Source organism: Acinonyx jubatus, chromosome D2 (genome assembly GCF_027475565.1).
Source record: "Acinonyx jubatus isolate Ajub_Pintada_27869175 chromosome D2, VMU_Ajub_asm_v1.0, whole genome shotgun sequence".
Lineage (NCBI taxonomy): Eukaryota > Metazoa > Chordata > Mammalia > Carnivora > Felidae > Acinonyx > Acinonyx jubatus.
In genome coordinates this window covers 3,623,018-3,648,005 of record NC_069393.1, presented here as the reverse complement: position 1 = coordinate 3,648,005, position 24,988 = coordinate 3,623,018, and the positions used below count along the sequence as shown (strand labels likewise).

Here is a 24,988-nt window from a genome sequence, read left to right as displayed (position 1 = left end):
ACATCTGATGTGTGGTAAGTGCCCATATTTATGAACAAGCAAGCACGTATGGTGCCTAGAGATAGCCAGAAAATTGTAAAACTCCAATTTAACCCACGTTGCTGAGGAATTGGTACAGATAGAAAATACAGAGCCTAGCCGTTTGATGATATAGCTCTTCTAATTGTCCTTTCAATAAGCAGGGCCTCATAGTAAAAATAGGATATAGCATTTCATTTTGGTTTCATTCTGAATGACTACGAAGTGGCATGCATCTCTGAAATAAAAGTACCCAGACCTCAGGATCTCAGCACTAGAAATATGCTCAGAGAAAATTTTCCAAGGAAATTCTCTGAACATGGCGCTGGGAAAACCCAATCCAAGGGGAAACTTTTTCCCACTGGGCAGTATATTTTTATCAGAATCTGGAAAATAAGCAAAGTGCGTTCAAATGGAAACAATTAATCCTTTCAGTAATTATAAATTCCTGCGTGTGTACAGAAAGAAATTCAGAGCTCATGGATTGATTTTAGTGAGCTTCAGCAAAAACCCATTTAGGAAACCTACTTTGTTTAATCTGGGATGAAAATTGTGGCAGGAAAAGCATACAGCTTATAAAAAAACATTAAATTGATGCTTTTATTAATAACCCAAGAAACAGAGAAACAAATCTGTCATTGTCAGAAACTTCAAATACTTTCCAAAGTATACATTTGTTTCAGAAGAGCTAAGTAGAGGTTTTGTTCTCCTCATTATGTATGGATGTAAAGACAGCATGTATGGTAGCTGTGTGAAAAACAAAAAATCAAAAACCAACAACTCCAATTAATCTCTTCCTGTGTCCAAGCCTCTGTCCAATGTGCTGTTTGTAGCTCCTTGCATAAATGGCAACATCTCATTGCCCACAGCTTGTATCTCACCAGACCTGTGACTTCCTTTGACCAACAGAAAGAAGATGTAAGTAACATTGTGCCAGTTTCAAGTCTAGCATCAAGAGGCTTTGCATGATTCTATTCCTTCTCTTGGAACCTTGCTTCTATGGTGTGAATCATCTTGGGCTATCCTGCTGAGTGTTGGGAGGTAATGTGCAAGAAAGCCAAGGCACACGAGCTGAGTGATAATGTATCCCATAAGCAATTTATGAGCGAGCTCAGCCAACCCAACCAAGTCAGAACCACCCCTCTGACAGCTGAAAACATGAGCAATAGTAAACTGTCCCAAAGTCTTAAGGTGCTTTTTTATAGAGCAATGAAAAACTGATAGCTCACCCACTGAAAATATTTCACCCCATAGCTATGAAAGAAATTCAAGCTAAAACAGCAAAGTAGGACGATTTATCACCCATGAGACGGATATAAGTAAACAAGAATGTTCACACACAGGGTTTTTGCTTACATAGAAGGCTGAATCGTATAACCCTCTTGAAAGGCAGTTTGGAAATATGCATCAAATTTTCAAATGTCCCAGGCTATTACTCTTTTTGGATTTTATTCTTAAAAAATTATGTAAATATGATTTTGCAACCTCATTTATAATAAATAAATAAAGTTAGGGAATTAATTGTAATGTTCTTTAACAAAGGAGGACTATTAAAAAGATGTGGTATATCCACACAATGGAATATATATGTTGCCATGGAAAGACTACCGCATCATTTATTGTTACTATTTTTTAAAAAAATTTGTGTCTATTTATTTTTGGGAGAGAGAGAGAGAGAGAGAGAGAGAAAGAGAGAGAGTGGAGGAGGGGCAGAAAGAGAGAGAGAGAGACATAGAATCCAAAGCAGACTTCAATCTCTGAGCTGTCAGCATAGAGCCCAATGAGGGTCTCAAACCCATGAACCTCAAGATCATGACCTAAGCTGAAGTCTGACACTAAACTGACTGAGCCACCCATGCACCCCTATTGTTATTATTAAATTTTAAAAAAGCATACATAGTGTAAAATAGGATGATTCTTTTTCTTCATTTAACAAAAAAATCCCTACATATAAAAATTATACAAAAAGACATATCAAAATATCAGCAATTATCTCTAGGAATGGGATTACACCTGATTTTCATTTTCCATTGACACATCTGAATCACTTGATATTAAACAAAAGTATTTATAACTTCTAAATTCTGAGAAATCAATTCCAGTTTTTAAATAGTTTTATACCCCTTTATAAGTTACAGTATCTAACTAAATTGATCTATTTTGTTAAAAACATAGTTGTTGACAAAAAACAAAGAAATACATTTTCAATTTTCAAAAGAAGAGCGTTCTGCAGAATAAAGAAAGACATTCTAATTTTAAATGAGTATAAAGTTTACAGGTTTACTTTTTTGCTCCAGAAATATCAGAGGGAAGTTTTTCAGATGTCTTGAATGGTTGGATATAGCAATATATTAATAAATAATTTTTGTGTGTTTCAAATAGAGATGATTGTCCCAGAAGAGCTAAGGAACATTCATCGTGACAAAGATTTATCTTTCCATTTTAATCAAATCAAGAGAAATTTTTTAGATTCCTGTAAGAGGCCCGGAAATGAAGAGTGAACCAGTGAAAATTAATCAAAAACAATAGTTAAGTGCCTACTGTGTACAAGAATTATTTTGGTTCTTGAGGTGCCAGGCTGGTTCAGTTGGTAGAGCATGTGACTCTTGACCTCGGGGTCATGAGTTCAAGCCCCACACTGGGTGTGGAGCCTACTTAAAAGAATTATTTTGATTGCAGTAGAGAGAATAACCAATCCCAAAGTCTATTTTTTTTAAAGAGAATAGAATAAATAAATTCTATTTTTTTAAAGAGAACTTACTTGCTGTAACCTAAGCGTTCAAAAATTAACTCTTTTCAGATGTACGACCCAGGAGTCAAATGTGACCAGGGCTGAGTTTCCCCACTTCCATTTCTGAGTGTTGGCTCCATATCCAGGCAGTCTCTCTCGAGCGATTGCTTCCAAGATGGCTTCCAATATGCTTCATCATTAAGACCCAGTGGGAAAAGGAGAGTGTTTCTCCCAGAACAGTTTTAAAATATTTCCTTATGTGGAATCATGTGCCCAACCAATTACTGTTGCCTGGGAGAGGAAATGTGCTTGTTGTTTTAAATGAGCAGTGGGGTGAAATCACATTGCTCAAGGGCAGAGGTGGAAGGGTTTCCCCAGAGGAAAGTAAACATTGTATCCAAAGAAGAGGGAACGAATTCAGGGTAGCAAGATTAATAGATGTTCACTACAGCCCTCTAGAAGATTACTTAGACAATGAAAAGAAGTTTAAAACATATCCCTAGCCACAAAATTTATCACATAAAGTCAGGAATAAACCACAGATACATAAAAAAATAATTGCAATGAAAGACTATCTATCCTAAATGGTAAGTTAGTCATACAAATACCAAACGCATCTCAGAGGAGGAAACATTGGTGTTCTGTGTTTGGATAATTAGCCAGACCTCATCCCTTCATTTCAAGACTCTACCAACAGCATGCTGGTTTAAAATATTCTTGCCCTATACAGGGTTCTTTGGATTCTGAAGTTCTTAACCACATTATTAAGTGATTAGTAATAAGGACTTAGACCAAAGATCTGAGGCTTGAAATAATTTTCCTGTGATTGCAATAAAGGTAATAATTTGATTAACATTGAAATGCTTTTCCATTGGGTTTCATGTGTTTCTTTCTTTTTTCTAGAGCGTATATAATGGAAAACATCTTTGTAATTATTCCCAAGGTCTGAAAATTTAATCTCCATTGTGTAATTGAATTTTTCTCTACAGCTAAGTGGTTTTCAGGACCCTCAACAGGCTAAGAACATCTAACTGTTGATCATTCTCTGGTGTGGGGAGGAGAATGTATGCATATGATCTCTCTCTCTCTCTCCCTCTCTCTCTGTCTCTGGATAAGCAAATTATCTCTTCAGTTTCCATTGCCGTTTGTTATGAACCTCTTCAGAAAACACTACTTATTTTTTTTCCATTTGAATATTTAAGTATCCATGCACTGGACAAATATTTATTGAATACAGTTGTGTGCCAGAATACAAGGAGTTGTATTTAAAGCTGAGTACATAGTGGTGAACAAAAGCTCGTGTCATCAAAAAGTTCATACCCTAGTTGGGGCGCCTGGGTGGCGCAGTCGGTTGAGCGTCCGACTTCAGCCAGGTCACGATCTCGCACTCCGTGAGTTCGAGCCCCGCGTCAGGCTCTGGGCTGATGGCTCAGAGCCTGGAGCCTGTTTCCGATTCTGTGTCTCCCTCTCTCTCTGCCCCTCCCCCGTTCATGCTCTGTCTCTCTCTGTCCCAAAAATAAACGCTGGAAAAAAAAAAAAAAGTTCATACCCTAGTGAAGGAGACAGCAAACAAATCGAAATAAACAGAAAATAAGTACAAAGCCAAAAAAAACAAAACAAAAAACAAAGCCTGCCAACCTACATAATTATATCTTGTTGTAAACTCTAAAGGAATCAACAAGATGTAATGGTAGGAAATAATGAGGTGTGGGCAAGGTGGGGTAGGGAAACCTACTTTGATAAGAGTGTCACGGGGCCTCTTTGAGGAAGTGACATTTAAACTGAAACCTGATGGAGCAGAAGGCACATGTGAAAAGCAGAGTAATGAGTGTTCTATGTAGGGGATCAAGAGTTCCCAATAAATGGAAAAGCATGAGCAGAGGTCCTGAGGTATGAATGAGTTCACCATGTTTAAGGAACAGGGAGGACAGTGTGCCTTGGGTATCAAAGGGCAAGTTGGAGGAAGGCATGAGATGACCTTGGGGAAGTCAGCCGAGATCCAATCATAAAGTGTCTGATAGGACTACAATAAAGAATTTGGATTTTACACAATAAAGAATTTAGAGTTTTAAGAGTTTTAATGAGTTTTAAGCAGTGAAGAAAAATGATCTGCCTTTTATTTATTTATTTCATTTGTTTCATGTCTATTTTTGAGAGAGAGAGAAAGAGAGACAGAGCGTGTGCGGAGGACGGTCAGAGAGAGAGAGAGAGAGAGAGGGAGACACAGAATCCAAAGCAGGCTCCAGGCTCTGAGCTGTCAGCACAGAGCCTGATGCAGTGCTTCATGAACACTTAACCAACAAGTGCCTCTGGTTTTAGTTTTAAAAGGCAATTTTAAAATGACGATTTACTGTCACACAGTAAATAAACTGAGAGGCAAAAATGGGAATATGAACAAAGAAGCTACCACTTAGCCACGGCAAGGAGAGACATGGTTAATTTCAAGATGGAAGTAGGAAGTAGCCACAACCGGATGGACAATGAGTTGGAGGCGGAAGGAGACGAGAAGGGGGGCTTTCTGCCTTGAGCCACCAGAGAGGTGGTGCTGATGCCCTGCGGCTGGGAAGTCATACCAGACAGAGTCTTGGCAGGAAATAAATGGTCCCCTCAAACAGGGCAACTGAGAAACATTTTACGGAGGAATGATTGATGAAGATGTAGCAGAGTTCAGGGAGCCTGACAAGGGATGGTGAAGGACCCCAGGTGATCCCTGGGCCTGGAAAGAGCAAGGGGGTAGTCAGCTCCTGGAACTCAGAGAAGATGGAGTCAGAGCTACAGCTATAGAAGAGGGTCCCATGGAAACCGTGATCTTCTTTTCCGTACTGGAATACAGTCTCTACCCAAACTGCCAAAGGCTGGCAGGAAGGGACTCAGGTTGCTGAGTACCCCAACTTCCCTGCACCCCTGCCCTCCAATCTCTGCCAGTGGCTCCACCAACAAACCTAAAACAAACCAGAATCCATAGCTTGTCCGTTGCTGTACCCAGAGAGGTGGCAGAGTAGGGTGGGGAAAGGTAGAGTCAATATCAAAGGTACCACATTGAAAACTAATGCGGGGACTGTTTTGGGAAGTGGGAATCAAAGTCACATTTTGTACGTGTTAAGTGTGGGACATTCTTCTGAGAATGGAACTCAGAAGAGACATTTGTGCTGGAGATTCAAACTGCGACATCGTCACCATCGAGGTGGTTTCGGAAGCAACTAGAGAGATGAGATACTGTAGACAGGAAGTTAAGGTGGGATTGAAAGAAAGGGCAGGGGTGAGACCTGGAGAATCCAGTGTGCATATTCAGAGGAGAAGAAAAGGAAAGTTGGTTCTGAGAGTCCAGAAGGAAAACCAAAAGAACATGACATTGAGGAACCGAGAGAGGAGGAGGAGTAAGAAGGCAGCCGTGTCCGGTACAACTGAGAAGTCAGTAAGATGAACACAGAAATATGTCATAGTGCAGTCAGTGAGAGTAACACAACCCTCAACGCCTTTGTTACTTTTCAAAACTGTATTATAAGCTTTAGTCGGGTGTACACGTTTTATGGCAGTAGTAAACTAAATTTTTAAAACCGTAGGCAACAACAATCCATTTGGCATTTCTAATCATATAAAACTAGCTCCCCAACACAATCTACGCAACAAATTCTACCACAAAGGAACAGCAGGCCCAAATCGTTTTGCAAGCAAGATTTCCCAAATCTTAAAGGTCAGACTACCCCTATCTCGTCCAAACCAATCCGAGGAACAGAAATGAAAAGTTCTGTGATTTGTTTTTCTAGGCTGTTACGATCTTGGTATGAGAAATAAAGACAGGACGAGAAAGGGCAATTTATAAATAAAATATCAGCAAATGAAACTTAGCAATATATATTATAGAATGCCTCAAGACCAAGAAAGGAAAGCAAGCATGATTCAACATTGGAAAATCTTCTTTAGTTCACCACCGGATTAGAAAAGAAAAAGCGTATGGTTAGCTCAATAGATACAGAAAAGTGTTTGATAAAATTCAGGATGCATTTATGATTAAGAAATGAAATTCAATAATGACAGTCTAGGTATTAAGGGGAACCTCTTTCCAAAGTGCATCTACCAAGCACCTAAACACTGGAACATTCTTTCTAAAGTCAGGAGCAGGAGAAGGAGGCTCATAATCACTGCTTCATTGAACACTGAGGAATCTGGCTCTAGGCCCAGATCCTGTGTGTGACCTTTCAGGCCCCACCATCGGCAATTACGTGGGCCAGGGGCCAATGGGCCAGGGCTTCACGTGGAAGGACTCATGGGGGAAGGCTGCCCTCCCCACCTCACACCTGCTGCACAATCAGCAAGGAGGAACCTGTCTTCAAGGACTCAGCTCCACACTCTACCCCAGTACTTTTATTCAGATCTGTATTCTTTCCCTAAATGCCTCTGTTCCAAGGATGCTCTGTCCAGGTCTTTCTTGGCAGGTGCCTCTGCCAAGGCTATCTTTGTGTGGAGGTGGTAACTGAAGATAATTTTCTCCACCCTGACTCGGTATTCAGCACTATCCTAGCCCTTCCTTTTCTCCCTGCCCCTGACCATCCTGGGTCCACACACGGCAGGCGCCTTTTGGTGGGGGAGGAGCTTCCACTGAAACGAAATGGTTCTTTGGCTATGTTGATACATCTGACCCTCACCTGGTGCCATTCTGCCAAGAAAAATCAAACGTTGGTAGAGCCAGCGCCTTTCCTGTTTAGATTCTTGCTTAGAAGTGTGACTGGATTGTTACTCTAATTTTGTCCTATTTTAACTGCCCAACTCAACACCTGGAAGTTCAACTCAGTTCTTGAAAAATATTGGACAAGAAGAGGTCCTTGCCAACACAATATACTCCCTATCTTCCCCTGACGCCCCCAAGAGGTATAAGAGCTTCAAAATTACTGTTATTACTAGACCAATGTCATTGTCTGCATAAAAGAACAAAGAAAACCTATAGAAGGGTCATAAAAAAAAAAAAGACAGGAGTTTAGGAAGGTTGCTGGAATCAACATCAATGTATACAAATCAACATGATTCCAATTACACACCAGCAACTAACCAATTTGATTGTTTTTAATGTTTGTTTATTTTTCAGAGAGAGAGAAAGAGAGAGAGAGTGCGAGCGGGGAAAGGGCAGAGAGAGAGGGAGACACACAATTGGAAGCAGGCTCCAGGCTCTGAGCTGTCAGCACAGAGTCCGACGCAGGGCTTGAACCCATGAACTGTGAGATCGTGACCTGAAGTTGGACACTCAACCAACTGAGCCACCCAGGTGCACACCAATTTGAAAATATGTATTTAAAAGGGCCCATTCACCATAGTGAATTAAACACAATGTATAATTAATTAAATTAATTAAAACACAATGTATAAATATGAGAAGACAATACGTTAAAGCATTATTGAAGGACATGGAAAGGACTTACAGCTATAGAAGGAGGTAGTGTTTATGGATACCCAATATCACAAATATGTCAATTCTAGAAAATTAATCTGTAAATTCCATGCAGTGTAAATAATATTTGCTGCCTATTTTGTGGAGCTCCATACACTGGTCCTAAATTTCATAAGTAAAAGGACCAAGGATAGCCTAGAAGAGCATTTTTAGGGGTGCCTGAGTGGGTCAGTTGGTTAAGCATCCGACCTGGGTTCAGGTCATGATCTCACAGCTTGTGAATTGGAGCCCTGTGTCGGGCTCTGTGCTGACAGCTAAGAGTCTGGAGCCTGCTTTGGATTCTGTGTCTCCCTCTCTCTCTGCCCCTCCTCTACTCATACTCCGTCTCTCTCTCTGTAATAAACAAAAAAACAAACAAACAAAAAGATCAAACACATACACACACACACACACAAGAAAAAGAAAAAGAAGAAAATTTTTAAAGGGTGAAACTTGGGTGTTGGGGGTGGCCCATGAAGTCAAAACTATTTTCATAGAAATGCGGAAACATTATTTGCCTTTTTCATTCTCAATCTCTCACTGGTGTGCTGTGGAGTTCTCCAGAGGCTACCTGGCAGGTAATAAACATCACAATAGACTGAATGCAAAAGCAGATAAGAGAATCCAGCTACTTCCTATGAAGACAGACATCAAAGAGATCGCAAAAGCATAAAGACAGTGCCATTCTTATAATCTTTTTGTTTGGGAGAATTATTTATTTTTTATTAAAAAAATATTAGCTGTGTTCACATGCAGTAGCTTTACTAATAATGTTGCTTTTAAATGAATTCCTAACCAAACATTTTAAAAACGTCTCACTTTCCATTTCTAGTACAGTAAATATGGATGGAAAGAATCCACATAAACCAAAGTTCTTTGGAGCACGCAATAATTTTTCAGAGCGTGATGGGTTCCTGGGACAAAGAAGTCTGAGAACTGCTGGCAGAGACCATATAAAAGACGAAGAAGGGAGTGGGCTTGCCCTTCTAGGTAACAGGGCTTATTGTGAAGCCAGAGTAGCTAAATTTAGGAGCAAAAATTAAAATGTCTCATATTTACCAAGCTTTGTGGTAGAATATGAAGAAACAGGAATTCTCATGCTGCGGGTAGCACAGCAAATTGGTTCCACTACTCTGGAGAGAGATTTGGCAGTGTTGAAAATGTGTATTACTGTTGAACCTGGCAATTCCAATTCTAGGTATAAAATCCTAAGGAAATTTGAGCACATGTGCACAGAAGGACAAGAAGAATATTAATTGCAGCATTGTCGGGAAGAAGAAAAATCCAGAAAGAACCTACATGTCCCCCAGTGGGAATCAGAAGGGAACATAATAACCCCAGAGTAATAGTCACCTGCTGGAAGGAGGGGGCGAAGAAATGGGGAGAGGACACAAGGGGGCTTTCTGTTGTATCTGCATGTTTTTCTCATGAGGAAGGGAATGAGACAGGGAGAAGAAAGGAGGGTCTGTCAGAGGGGGAAAGACCGCACACCCAGCACAAGGGCAGCACCGGCTTTAATCTGGTTGATGTATACCCAGGACTTCGTTGTATTATTTATTCTTCTGAATGTTTAAAATATTACATGATAAAAACAAGTGATGGGTCTGCAGATTTGAGATCAAACACGTTCATTTACACTCCTGTTCTTTAAAATGCACACAATGGAACTGGTTGCCTATAAAGGGAATGTTAAAAATTTAAATTCAGGTACAAAGTGGTCTAAATACACACCACAGTCTAGCTCTTCCTAACACCCTGAGAGTGTTAAAGGAAGTTTTATTTGTTGTGAGTTTTATAACCAAGCTATTTCAAGAAATGCAGTCGAAGCACGGAGATCAGAATATTTCAATCTTCTGGTGCTTCTTAGGAGGTGCCATATGCTGAAAGAGCTGTCAGCCAGAAAAACATCCGCTGCAAAAGTGCACCCAGGCTTCTGGGGAGTTGGCTTGCATAACGGATCTCTAGCGTGAACTCGGAGAAGGGGCTGACATGGAGAATGGGAAGAGGTATCTTCCTGGTGTGTGCTTGTCTCTATTCTTCACCCAGGTGCACCTCAAGATTATCAGCCTCAAGAATTGGTTGAAGGAATCAACCAAACAGTTTTAGTCTTGGGTGAGTGAGTTTGATGAGTCATCATTCCCAGTGCCCCAGCCCCCCCAAATCTCCGGATGGCTGAGTAGCTCATAGATAAGAAGTAAGGCAGGCAACGTACAGTCCACCCTAATTTTTAAGTTATGAATAGCTGCTAGATTTAATTATTGTTTCTATTCAATTCTGCAACATCCATTCAGCATATGCTTTATGAAGGGCACTACAGTAGGCTCTTTGCTAGGGACAAGGAAGAAAAACAAGACTCAATAAGACAGTCTCAACACATACATATGGAGAAGATGCCCGGGGCAGCTAAGGTTAGTTGTATTTATCCAGTGCTGCCAACTATTTTTCCATAACGGGACACAGAGAACTCTTTAGGGAAGTTCTTAGACTCTTGTCACAACATCACAAAGATCCCTCTTAGTTTTGTAAATGTAGGTAGAATGTACATCAATTGGTCTTAAAAGCAAACAAACAAAAAACAAAAAACAAAAAAAACCTGACCTGAAGGATCAGATGCTTCTTGTGATTTGATGGAGACTGAGAAGGCAAGTAAATTTGTCCTGGGGTCAAGTAGACTTCAGAGAAGAAGAGCCTCGAGCTCATAACTCCTTCCCTTTAGATGTTCGAAATTATTGGGAATGCTGATGCTTTAGGATAGGGTAGTGTCCTTCACTATCATTCTACTGAGAACATTGGGACTGTTCTCTAACAGGAAAGGACCCTGAAGACCCCAAAGTAAATGAGAAACTAAGACCCCGTCCTTGTGATCCTCACTCTGTACAGAACGACTAGAGCATCAAAACAAACCATTTTGAGGAAATAGTCCTGTAAATGGTTGCAGTTGGTACTAAAGAAGCATTGTGGAGAGACTTCAGATTTTAAAAAAATCTGTGGAAATCATTATAACTGATAAGAATAGAAGCCACTCACAAATGGCTACGTATTGTTCAGTAATTTTATGTTAGGCACTGAAAATACTGTATGCAGAATTACATTGATTCTACCTCTAAGGAGTTGCTGGAGTAAATCCGTAGAAAAGTTCTAGAAGCCAAATTTGTCATTAGTGTGAAATGTAAGTATTTTAGTTCAGACTGTAAAATTAAAATTTAAAAGATAATGTTCAGATTCTACAGAGGAAATGTGTAGCCTTCAACACGGTATTCTCAAGTATGGTACACACGAATCATGTCCAAAATGGTTGTGCCAAATACTACGTGCACTTGGATAATGCAGCGGAAAGCCTATCAGGAATTGGATTGCTTTCTACCAGCTTGGAGTAACAGCCAGGGCCAGCTATAGAATTTGGGGGGGCTCAGTGAAAAGTAAAAAATGCAGGACTCATTGTTCAAAATACAGGAATAAAGTGACTAAAGTATGGAGCTTTTTCCTTTCTTCCAGGGTTTCTCTCCAATTTGTCATGTTTTTTTACAGGTGATTTGTATTAATTTTCTATTGCCGCATAACTAATTACCACAAACTTAACAATTTATGATATTATTTGTGGGTTAGGACTCCAGGAATGTTTAGCTGAGTCCTCTGTCCAGGGTCTCATAGGCTTTAATCTCAGCGCTGGGTAGGGCTGGGATCCCATCTGATGTTCTCTTTCAAGCTCACACTGTTGTTGGAAGAACACAAGTCTCTTCAGGTATAGAATTCATGGCACTTGTTTCTTCCAGGCCAGCAGGAGACAGAGCTTCTCACCTCTAAACTCTCTTTTAAAGGGTTCACCTGATTAGGTGTGACTCACCTAGGATGGTCTCCCTTTTATTAACTTAAAACTAATTAGGGGCTTTACTTACATCTATCAAACCCTTTTGCCTCCACCATATTCTGTTAAAAGCAAAGTACAGGCCCTATGTACACACAAGGCGGCAGGGGGGATTATACAAGGGCATAGGTCACTGGGGGTCATCTTAGAATTCTGCCTATCACACCATTAAATGTTTTTCCAAGAAAAATTAATTTAAATGATTAACATAAATTTCACTGTTCGTCTTTATATTATGCAATGCCAGTTTTAAGTACTACTAGAAGAACATTTACTTGTATGTGGAATCATCAAAATTACACAATTGGTATTTTGTAAGTTTCTGTGTACATGGACACCATGCTGCCCCAAACCATACTAACTCAACTGTTCTGCTCACTTCTTGATACATGCATATTCCACCAACACCCTCTACCACTGGCTTCCTGATGAATAAGGAATAACTAAAAGATAAGGAACTTGGGGGTGCTCTTTCTCTATGTCCTGATTTTCAATATAATTGGTTGGCTAAAATGGGCAAGTAACATGAGTAAGAAAGGATATGATGGGCTCCGTCGGTCACTCATACTTCTTAGAACACCACCACCTTCTTTCTGTGTTTGAAGCAAGTTCTTGTTTGAACAGAAGACCTGACCTCTTGGGACTATCAGCACCTCTACCTACGCAGTATAGATGCAACACGCGGACCTGGTGCTGCTTTGAGTTTCATTGAACTCTCACCACTATGAGTCCATTGGAATTCTGTGTTCATGGATATCATGAACACTGTATGAAACAGGGCAGCAGAGAATGATAAATATGTCTGTTTTGCACATATGTTCTACTCAAGCACATGCTCCAGTCTCCCATGAGACTTGAATTTGTGTGTTTACAAAACACAAATTCAAAGATAAAATGATTTAGAATTTAAAGACAGTGGGAACAGAACCTTGAAGCAAGTGCAGGGTCCTTCTGAGGTGTGGGGCCTTGAGTACAAGGTAATTGTGTTACAGAAGTTGCTTAAGGCTGTACAGTTTCACAGGATAGCTCTTCTGACCTCGACTACTTCCACTGAGCCATACCTCGTGCTGCCATTACTGCTGTCATGGTTCACCTTCTTTTCTATAACTTAATTGGGTTCCTCACCTCTCGTTTAAGAGCCCGATAATGGGGCATGGAAAAGAAAGTGGGGTTTCAATGGCCAAGTACATCAAGGAGAGGGAAGTATAGCATTGAATTGACATGCAGGTTAGCAGTTACATTCAGGAGGCCAGTGGGTTCGTGATCTTCTGTTAGTTCGAAAGGCTCATGTGACAGTCATCCAGTTTCTGGTAAAAGCAGTGGTGCCCATGAGTCAGGATTACTGATATTATTGTGTCTCACCCTCAGATATCCTCTCCTTGAATGTACCTCCGACCTAGACCTAGCCTGTACTAATACAAGCTAGTGAACATTCTTAAGAAAGTCATAATGGATGATGTCACTACTGCTGTACTTTCACCATGACGAGTGGTATCTGGATCCTTTCTATTTCCAAAAAGTAAACTGCGACAGTTTACAACAACAACAAAAATATGTAAGCTATTGGTACAACCGCTTTGTTAAACTGTTTGGAAGAACCTACTGAAGTTCAACGTGGGGCTACCGTATGTCCCACAATTCCATTATTACCAATAGAAATGTGTATGTGTAGTTGAAAATAAACACCTATGCTAACAGCATGATTCTTAATACCAAAATACTAGAAATAACCCAAAGGTAAATCAATAGTGGCCTGTATAAATAAATTGGGATGTATTTGCACAATGAAAAACCATAAAACAATGAGACGTAAACTACAACTCTATGCCATGATGTGGGTGAATTACAAACAGAAGGTTGAGCGAAGGAAACCAGACACATGGTATATGGCCCTGTGGAACTAATCTAGGTGTTGGAGTTTAGGATAGCATTCCCCTTTGTGATGACTGGGTAAGGGGAGATAAGAGCTGGAAGGAGGGTCCAGTGAGGTTGACAGGGTTGTGGTAATGTTTTATTTTTTGACCTGGATGCTGTTACATGAAAATGTTACTTTGGGAAATTCACAGAGACATACTCTCCCATTTGTGCACTTACATGTATGAATATTGTACTTCCGTAAAATTTTGTATAAAACAGACATAAACGTAAAGGGAGAGATGGAGAGGGAGAAGGAGAGGGTGGGGAAAAGGGGAGAAAGGAAAGGAGGAAGAGAGAGAAAGAGAGTAGAAATAAGCCAAAATAAGTAAATAAATAAGAGATAACTATATCAGTAGCTGTTAACAAGTAGTTACTAAAAAAAAAAAAAAAAAAAACAAAAAAACAACTCATATCTGGGCTTTCTGGGAGCTAATGTGAAAGGCAAAATTTGGGGCGATTAAAAAATGTTCTTCAAGGAGACGTACTTTTCCTGGTATCAAGCTGCAAACTGAAGCTGTATGTTCAAGAACATGGAAAAGTAAGCAGGTGGAATGTGGGTGCTTCAGAGCATGGATGAGACAATTTTGGTTTGAGGAGACATACAAAGCTTGGTGTTACCAATAAGCTGACCAGTCTGGAAAAAGCCCGCATATTGTCAGATTTTGAGAAATAATGATTGCCAATATATCTTCATAAGTATCAAGGAATATGCTAATCACTTAACTGAAATATTTCCTCATTTAATCCTTATAATCTTATGAGATAAATACTATTGATTTCTCCACTTTACCAATGTGAAAATGGAGTCCTGGAGGCACCTGCCTAAAGTAATAGAAGGTGAGCCGAAGAGCCCGGACTCTAACAGGTCTGTCTGCCTCTAGTCCTAAACATACATGCCTTTCCTGTGACACAGAAGATGAATCCCCACATCTCTGAATGAGTTAATTTTTTGGTTAGTATTTTCAATATAAATGTTATAGAATGTCTGCCAGACACACATTTTGACACATGAAGTGTCATTTTCTAATGGAAATAATCTTGTAGTAATGAGTGAGAGACCAGAAAACTCCATTTTGGGGGGTCATGTTCTTTATTTGTAATATGAAGGAGCTAAATTAAGTGATTTGTAAAATCTCTTCCAGTTCCAAATTCCTGTGAAGTTTTCTTTTCTGACAATGATTGTCTAACAATTTCAGCTGCTTTTTTATTTTTAATACCACACCTGGGTTCCTTGGGAGTGTAATCATATTCTCAGCATACGGATGGGTACCTACCTCCTTGCTGATGCAGGAAAGCATACATCTGGTTTAGTAAAAACAACTGAGTTAGAAGATAAAATAATAGGGCTGAAGTACAGCACAGTTTTATAAAGTTCAAAATTAAAATTTTACCTATTTATAGACTATTGCTATCCACTCCGACTCTGGAAATGACATAAGTAATGAAAACATCAATTGCCTAATATTTATACCAAGAGCTTTCCAGTTTTTCTATGGAAATGAGAAAGGCTATGAATATGGAAAACAACCTGAGCTTCCTGATCTATATTAATGCTTAGCTCATAAGGTTCTTCTGAAGATGACGTGAGATCCTAGAAGCGCTTCATCAGCTTAAAAGTGCTGTTCAGCGTCAGGAAGTATTACTCTTAAATTAATGACAATGGAGACCACATAACAAAAAAAATTTTTTTAAACCAAACCTAAGTTCCAGTGAAAAGCCAGACCATCGTTTTAGTAAAATTCTACTTCTAACACTGGTTCTTAGAGATTTACAGTATGAACTCCTGCTGTGATCAGAGAAATAGGAAGAGAGTACCAAGAAATCATATATTTCAGAAAAGGAGCAGTAGAACGGAAGGACGTTCCATCTGAAAATAGAAGTTCTGCCCTCTTACATACTTGAAATACAGAAAATAGAGAAAATGTCGAGATATGGAGTACTTTGCTAACAGGAAGCCAACGTTCATACTTCAGACCTTCTTTTCAGAAGATTAGAAACCTCTTTTTCCTCACGTTAACAAATGCTGTCCCAAAGATCTTGGAAATATTCTCAAGAATTGTGGATACGCAAGCAATCATTTTCAGACCAAATCTTCTGACAATACGTTCCTCCATACCTAAAGCAATCCATAATTTTTTATGTCATCCTGAGTCCAGAATTCAGTCCCAATTCACCTTGCAGGATTGACACCAAAATCACAAGTTATGAAACACACTACTCCTCCAGGCAGTTGCTGGGTGTAAGGTCTGAAATTGAACAGTTTCCCTTAATAAAACAAAAAGAAAAACTCTCCAAGGTTTCTGGGAGAGAATAGATAGCGAAAGGAGAAATCTGTGGGTAGAAAGGAGGAGCTGTCTAAGGGCCCCTATGTCTTCTGTCTTCCAATACGTAGACCCTGGGGGTATACTGCTTGTCCATTAGGATTTCAGCTCAATTATGAGCCACAACCCAATCCATTTCCTAGTGTTCTTACAGCTCAACTAAAAGCTCCTTCAAAAAGAACTATGTTAGAACTAAGAAGAAAACAAAAAATAAAAGAACAAAACATATAATATTCTATGTGGTCAAGCTTACAAGTATAGGTTTCTGATCCTACAGTAACTAACTCATCTACTGACTCATAGGCCTGTGCCATTCCACGTTCTTTCTTTCCAATATACAACCTCAGGTGTTAACTTGCCCTACTATTACTCAGAAGCTTGTCTAATCTCCTGTCCTGGCCTATTTCTGAACAAAACAAATATTCTTTATTAAAACCTAAACCTTTGGATCGCCAAGGGTTCTCCTGTTCAGCTACAATATGTGGTCCTAAAGCTAAGTCTCATCTCTTCCCAACTCATTCTCAAAGCTTCTGGCTCCTTTTTGACAAACAATTGACAGCTCCTTCCCCACTCACTCCATCCCCATTGCCAGGGCATTTAAAAGGGCAAATATTTTTGTGCACCTACTGTGGAAAGACTGAAGATATCCAGACAGAAAAATGTAAAAAAGAATTTTTTTAAGATTTTGTTTAAAGCAAACTCCTGTAGTCAGGGCCACCTAGGTTTGTCTTCTTACTATTTTCAAAAACTTTTTCCTTCTTAGGCCCTAGCGCAGAGTTCCCTTTCTTAATGAATGGGAAGTTTTGCATCCCTTTCTCCTACCACCCGCCCCCCAGTCCTCTGCACAAGGCCCCGCTGCTTAATATTCTGAGAAGTCTTCGTGCTGCTTTGTCTCCATGGGCTTCTTTGTCTTGCTATGCCATGGAAAATGCGTTTGAGCCTTTTGGAGGGAAGTGTTGATTTCCTGAGATTTTAATTAAAAATCTAGGGGCGCCTGGGTGGCTCAGCTGGTTAAGCCTCTGACTCTTGGTTTCAGCTCAGGTCATGATCTCGCGGTTTGTGAGTTCGAGCTCTGTCTTGGGGCTCTGCACTGACAGCGTGGAGCCTAAGTGGGATTCTGTCTCCCTCTCTCTGCCCCTCCCCCACTTGCTCGCTCGCTCTCTTTCTCAAAATAAACATTATAAAAAATAAAAATAAAAATCTATAGCCTCCTAAGGCAGAAATACAGATACCATGGTACATTCTCTATAATTCTAAATTTACTCCCCTCCAACACTCATGAACACTCACTGTCAAATATGCTAGACAGATCTGATTCAATCTTTAAACCAACCCTATAACGAAGAAATAATCTCCAAACATTAATATGACCGAGAATGCAAATTACCATTCATCTGTCTCCAAAGGCCAGGATTATATCACTTTAATTTGTGATCTCCCCAGTAAAACTGAAAGACATTTTAAAAATATTTTGGCGTCAAAAGCAAAAATACTAGTTTTTCTCTTTGCAGCTTTTCTAGTAGATAACCTTTAGCTCAGCTCCAGCTTCTCACATTATACTCAGAGTTCTGTTTCTGCCCCCAAGTTGCCCCATAACCTGTTTCTATTCCTAAGCCCCGCTGACTGAGCTTTCAGTATATTTCAGGCTCTTTAGAAAACACACTGCCTTCTCATTTCTCCAGCAGCTCCCTCATTGGACTATGCTGAACAGTAGGTTTCCAATCCATTTTCATCAGCCTAAGCCCACCTGCTCTGTATCTTCCAGAAAATCCTCAAGCTGTCTTGTCCACTACCTTTTTCTTCTGGGCATAGTACTATGAGATCATTCTTATTTTTACATCTGTGATTTCACTGGGATTTTGGAAGAAAAGGCCCGTAACTTTCCCTGAATATACAATTTTGCAGCGAAGACCCTTACCTGAATTTTCTAAATTTTCTAGAATTTATATGTATTATTATTGTAACACAGAAGAAGTATTTGAAAAATAAGGAAATAATTATATTACTATGGCTTGGCATTCCAACCTAATGATGCTCATCCTGAAATGTTATTTCCTGGCATGACAGGTTAATCTCTGGAGAGAAATAGTAAAAATGCCTTGATCCTTGACCAAGTACATTTTCTTTGCATTGTTTTAGGTTAAAAATAAGAAGGATCCATTGGATCATAAATCATTATCCTGTACAACTCCAGATATCTTAATCCAATTAAAACATAAGTAGCCCAAAGGATGGCTATAGCTCTAGGCCCAAGGACACTTTATATCTAGACAGATGTTAAGTATTGCTTATCTTATTTCTATGTTGCTTTCTTTGTTATGAAATTTCTTTGCCTTACCAACAACAGTGTGGTAATTAAACATTTGTTTAACTTATGATCTTTAACGATATGTTCACAGCGAATAAAAGTCTGGTTCCCAAATACAATTCCATAGCAAATGTCCTGCTTTTACACACAGAAAAATAAAAAAATAATTGGGATGTGATGGGGTGGCTCTCAACAGAAAGCCAGAAGTCCATGACTGAAAGTTCAGTGTCATCGTTCTTTGTATCTGAAGATATCAACAGTATGCATATGACTGGAGGAAAAACCAACATATTGTATGCATCTGCACAAGACTCTTTGAATCTGCTTATGGTAACAGTTCAAAGGACTTGTCCCTGACAGCTGCCTGCTAAGCCACGAGTATTAATGTATTAATACTACACCGAGATAGGTCCTAACATTTCAATGGCTCACTGCTTCTTAGATCCTCTCCCATTTGGCTATGCCCACAGCAGTTTATTCAGAAAAGCTGGATTGCAGTAGCTCAGTTTTACAAACAATTAAATGACACATCTCCCTTATTTATGAGCCTGAAATACTATTTCATGTTTCAATGATTTAAGTAATTTAGGGATAAAGAATGCTTCAGGCGCATTATCTATTATGATACCCTTAAAAATATAAGTTTATAGGTTGTAGAACTAAAACATGAAGTAGAACCTGAAAATAAGTTGCAAACAGGAAGTACTAAATGCATGAAAACAAGTATTTTTTTTTACTAGAAGTTATAAAAACTAACACCACAAGTTGAGAAATAAATATGGAGTAACTCAAAGAGAATCTTATTCAGCTACTCAGTTTTGTAATTTAAAGTACATTAATTCTTTAGTCTTTGTTGTACTTCAGACACATGTTGAACTAATCATTTTCCTCATCTATTCTCATCATAGGCAATGACTTACTAGTAATCAAATAAACCAGTCAGTTTTTAAGGAATCATGTCTCTAATGATTCTGGCATTGTTGCTTATATTTTTGTCTCTTCCATTGTCATGAAAAAATGCTAACAATTTACACACCAAATTGATATCTAGCTACAGTACCCTGCATTATTTTGATATACTGGATGCTTTATATTAACTGAAAAATTACGATCATAGCCATAAGCCATTTCATATTTCAAAACTTTTACTGGTAAAAATTCTGTACCTCCAAGGAATTATTTCCATGATTTATAATATTCAAAATGTCAGGACTACTTATTGATGCTCATTTATAAATTAAAATACTCTATTGTTTCTATTGCTTAGGACTGTATTATACCCATGGCATCTGAAGCTCCCTAGAACTGGGACTTTTCTTACTCGACAAAGTTCCTTTCTACCGCTCTGTAGCATGAACCTACCATTCTTTTTTTTAAAGTTTATCTATTTTGAGAGAGAACGTGCATGCGCGCACGGACACACACACGTATGGGGGAGGGGCAGAAAAGGGAGGGAGAGAATCCAAGCAGGCTCATGCAGTCAGCACAGAGCCTGATGCATGGCTCAATCTCACCAACTGTAAAAAATCATGACCTGGGCCACCATCCAGAGTTGGACGTTCAACTGACTGAGCCACCCAGGTGCCCCATGAATCTACCCTTCTAATCAAGATATTCTCACAGTCCCATGAATACATTATACTCATTCCCATATTTCTTTTATTCATATTGCTTCTCAAAATATAACATCCTCAATCTCTGTCTTTTAAAATTCTATCTATTATGATCATTCAAAAGATAATGCTTACATAATTATTTAATTACTTATAAAGGAAGCAAAATTAGGGCCTTGCTTCATACATCCAAAAATATCAGATATGTTAAAAAATGTGGAAGTTAAAATATAACACAGATAGAAAAATATATAAATAAATACTTGAACACAGAATAAGGTCTAAGTATAAAACCAACAGAAGAAACAATCAGTAGACTTCATAAAAAAAACCTTTTATACTTTAAAAATAACTTTGGAACAACCTGAAATGACAACAATAAACTGAATTTCCAAATAAGAAACTGGAAGACACCTTTCTGAGCTCCCTTTTCCAAATACTTCAGAAAACACCTGCAGGTTGCTTATACACAGCAAACAAAAACATAGTCAATAACCGTGTTTCCAATAAGGATTTTCTGCAGCTTATTCTTAGGATTTCTGCTCGTTTTGACTGCTTAATTTGATCCTCTCCCAATATATTCTTTGAAATGCATGGCTTTCATTAATTTGTTCAACACATGCTTTTATCACACCCCAACCACAAGCCAGACTGTGCTGGATACTAAGACCATACATACTATACTGGTGGGCAAGACATATATGACCTCTTCCATCACTAAACTTAAGCCTAACAGAAGACAAACATCGATCAAGTAATCACACAAAATGTGTTAAAAAAAAATAAATAAAAGAGGGGCACCTGGGTGGCTCAGTCGGTTAAGCATCCAACTTCGGCTCAGGTCATGATCTTGCGGTCTGTGATTTCGAGCCCTGCGTCGGGCTCTGTGCTGACAGCTAGAGCCTGGAGCCTGCTTCAGATTCTGTGTCTCCTTCTCTCTCTGCCCCTCCCCCACTTGTGCTCTGTCTCTATCAAAAATAAATAAATGTATAAATAAATAAATAAATAAATAAATAAATAAATAAATAAGCAAGCAAGCACTATGATAGTATATAAAAAGGACTTCACCTACTGGGGATATGGGATGTGTATGTATCCAAGATTTCCCTAAAGAATTCATATCTACATAAAACAGTACACTCTACCTGCAGGGGTATATCTTAAATATTTTTGTACTTTTCTTCATCTCACACAGTAAGTTCTTCTATATTTGTTAAATGACTTATTCTCATTAAAACTTATTCCTATTAAAATTATATCCTTTTTAACTAGTCTTTTTTTTAATGGTGTACCTGAAGTTGGCTTTAGGATGACTGATACCTTCAGATGAATACTTTGATAGTTTAGAAAGATACTTTTATTCTTACAAGATTAAACAACTTAAATCTTACCTAGATTGTAAGGTGATTTCATGATTAATATGGTTAAATAGAAACCATCTAGACATCAAAATAACATTTATAATTCTTAAAAAGAATTATTCACACAAACTATGTACTAAAATACTGCACAGAATTATTAAAAATTGTTTCACTAACAGTACACATAGGTTCTAAAAAATGAAATGTCTTTTAAAAGCACATATTTTCACATTGTATATCCTGGAAGTTTATTTATCACTAATTCGCAAATATCTTTGCATTGCTTGGAAATATTTAGTGAACCAACGTCATCATCTTCTTCAAAGTGATCTGGTGTGCTGCTATCCAGGACATTAAGTTCTAGTTCTGATAAATTAGATGGCAGATAAGAACTCACTTGAGATGTCCGAGGTGACTGGCTTTTTTCTGAAGACTTGCAACCGATTTTTGTTTTAAGTTTAGTAACTTTAGAATTATGCACACTGTTTCGATCTACCTGGTTTCCTTTTTCCTCAGTCCAATGTGATACAGACAAATCACTGGTAGAGATACTAGAATCTTCCTCCAAACTTTTATCTGGAATCCTTGAAATATGAGATCCTTTATGTGAGCGTACTGGTGAGCCAGCTGAAAAAGGTGGGCTAAGAATAGAACTCTTTTCGCTGCTGTTTTTTCTTATGGACAGTCTTGTTTCACTAGACTTACCTGTGTATTGATTATGTTTTGGATTTTCTGCTGCTAAATGGCTATCACAAGCTTGTAAAATTCTGCTAGTATCCTCGGTGGTATAGAAATCTTCGGAAAAGCAAGGACTGGTGAAGTCATCTGAATACTTTAGTTCTGAGATGCTTTCAGAGCAACTACTCCCACTTGGTTTTTCACTCATATCATCAGTAAGAATGTCATCATCGGTGACTTTGACCTGCTTATCCTCTATTTCTTTATCTACTACAATTCTGTCAGCAACTGCAACCTGTTGGAAAAGACATGGACTTTGGATTTTCCTTTCCATTTCTCCTTCCAAAATACTTGCATGAGTAAACCTTTCTGGGACAATGGAATCTGAAGGACGTATAATTTCTTCCAATAAACCATTATTTGTTCGATGTTCACCACACTCTGTTTTTTCAGTTGCACATTTCAGCTTAGTTTCTTTACCTGTGCTAGGATCATCAAAACCACCACTGATTTGCTTTGAGGTATCACTGTTCTCAGCAAAAGATGCATCTGATTTCGAACACCTATCTTTAGGCAGTTGATGTGGCTTCTGAGGTTGTTCTGCAAAGCTGAATACTTTAACTTTGGATGATGGAAATCTGAGTTTTGCACCCAACATCTGTGCTTGCATTTTTCTATACTGTTCTCTTTTTTCATGCACTAACAACATATCAGGGTTTGTTTGCTTTAAACGTAGTTTAAGTGTATTTGTTAAACCATAAAGCAGCCTCCCCCTTGGAACTCTTTTGGGAGGGTTTCCACTGTTCTTTTCAAAATATTTCTCTTTTTTGAGATTTTCACCTTGGTTCTTTTTATACTGAAGATTCACTGACTTGTCATTTTCCCCCACAGAAAGCTCACCCTTCTTAGATTCAGATTTACATGTGCATTTGGCAGACGACTCTGGTGACTTCTTACCCTCAGTTCTATATAACCAGGCTAAGTGAGGATGTATTTGAGGGGGGCTTGCCACAGGTTGGTTATATAACAAGGACAACTCAACCAACAAAGCGTTTAACAAAGGCAGCTGCCTTATTGTGTTAATTCTACTTTGTTCAGTTTGCCCGTGATACGCAGTTTGATCACTTGCGCCTTTATCCTGAACATGCGGAGGATTTATGAGCTTTGGAGGACTCTCATGTGTCCCAGAACCAGCATGTTTCAGAGAATCAGTATGTGCTGGGACAGTTACGTGATTTCCCCCCAGAGAAATACCATCCAATTCCTCAGGGGCATTTATTTGAGGTTTAATGGTGATTGTACCCTGTACAGGAGGCATCTTTTCTTGGGTCAAATGAGTGTAATACAGAGGAGGAGGGCAAAATACGTTGGCTTCAATGTCCAACTCTGTGACTCCCTGACATGGGGGGCTAACGCTTCTCATCCCACTAGAATGTGAACAAACAGAGCTGGTTTTGCCATGCTCCATAGAAACCGTGTTACGACAGTTGGTCTTACTATGGAAAGCTATTTCCTTCAAATCCTTCCGTGCCTTTGGGATTTTTAAACTCACAAGGGACTTATCAGCATCTCTTGGTCTTGGCTCTGAGTCTGGCTGCTGTGTTTCCTGTGGGGTCTGGGAACTGACCTCTACACGCTCCACCCCACCTCCTGCGGTAGCGACTGGCCGCTCAAGATGGCCCAACAAGCTGCTTCCCAAATCAGTGAAGCGGTAGCCCAGGGCAATGTCCCCAATCCGCTCCCCGACTTGGTTATGCAGAGGGAAACTTCCTCGATGACTCTGGGAGCAGCCGGAGGCGGCCTGTCCCAGGACCTTGTGGGCGGCGGCGGCCAGCGAGATGCTACAGGCACCCAGGAGTCGCGGGGCAGGAGTCGGGCGCCCAGGGGGCAGCTGCAGCAGCAAGGTGTAAAGCGGTGTCCGAAGGAGCAGGCGGTGCAGGGTAACGGGGTGCAGGCGGAAGAGACAGGACTTGCCGCGACCGAAGCTGACCAGGCCAGGCCGGGGTTCCGGGGCTGGGGCGCCGGGGCCGTCAGGAGGGTAAACCAGCAGGGTGGGGAAGTCCAGCAGGCGGAAGGCCACTGCAGGGCACAGGTCGCGCGACTGCCGTGGTGGCGACGCCTCCTCCTCCTCCTCCTCCTCGTCCTCCTCTTGCTCCTCCTCCACCTCGACCACGGGCCGCGGCGGCGGCGGCGGCAGCAGCCCGGCTTCAAGACGCACCCAATCTACGAGCAGCTCCAGCGAGAAAAGCCGCTCGGACGAGGGGACCGCCATTGCTGTTGCCCCTGGAGACGCTGAAGCTTGGTTCTCGCGAGAGACCGGGACACCACAGCGCCTGTCTCTGCTCTCTCGCGAGACTTAAGGGGGCACCCCGGCTGGCCTAAGGCTACAGCTGCTGTGGGAATTTTCGCCGCTCAATGTATTTTCCTTTCCAGGCGTGTGTTTACACAATTGCTTATAATCCCGAGGCATGATCACATGATGGCAAAAACAACAGCAACAACAACAAAACAGCAAAACACCAGACTTATTTTTTGTTATTGTTTTGGTCACGTTTTTATCCCTGCAGATCTCATGCAATTTTGAAGCGGGGTCAAGTCTATATGAGGAAAATTGAAAGTAAATCAGGACTCCCTTTCCAGACCGCAGGGCTAATGAAAGCCAGTGTACTTTCCAAGGTCGGCCTTCTCTGGCTACTGATCCACTCCAAATGATGACACTGCTCTGAAGCGGCCTGGGAGCCTCTGTTTGGGTGA

The 24,988-nt window shown here is 39.9% G+C and overlaps 1 protein-coding gene across 1 annotated transcript; it reads right to left on the bottom strand.

The window, feature by feature from the left end:
- Positions 1 to 13,380: 13,380 nt before the first annotated feature.
- MAP10 (microtubule associated protein 10) lies at positions 13,381 to 24,550 on the bottom strand. The gene has a single exon (XM_027046944.2). It carries the CDS (start codon positions 24,504 to 24,506, stop codon positions 21,783 to 21,785), a length of 2,724 nt encoding a protein of 907 aa, XP_026902745.2. The 5' UTR covers positions 24,507 to 24,550; the 3' UTR covers positions 13,381 to 21,782.
- Between the last annotated feature and the right edge of the window lie 438 nt (positions 24,551 to 24,988).

Excerpts from the sequence above, each read along its gene's own strand:
- MAP10 (XM_027046944.2), bottom strand. The coding sequence starts at position 24,506 with ATGGCGGTCCCCTCGTCCGAGCGGCTTTTCTCGCTGGAGCTGCTCGTA.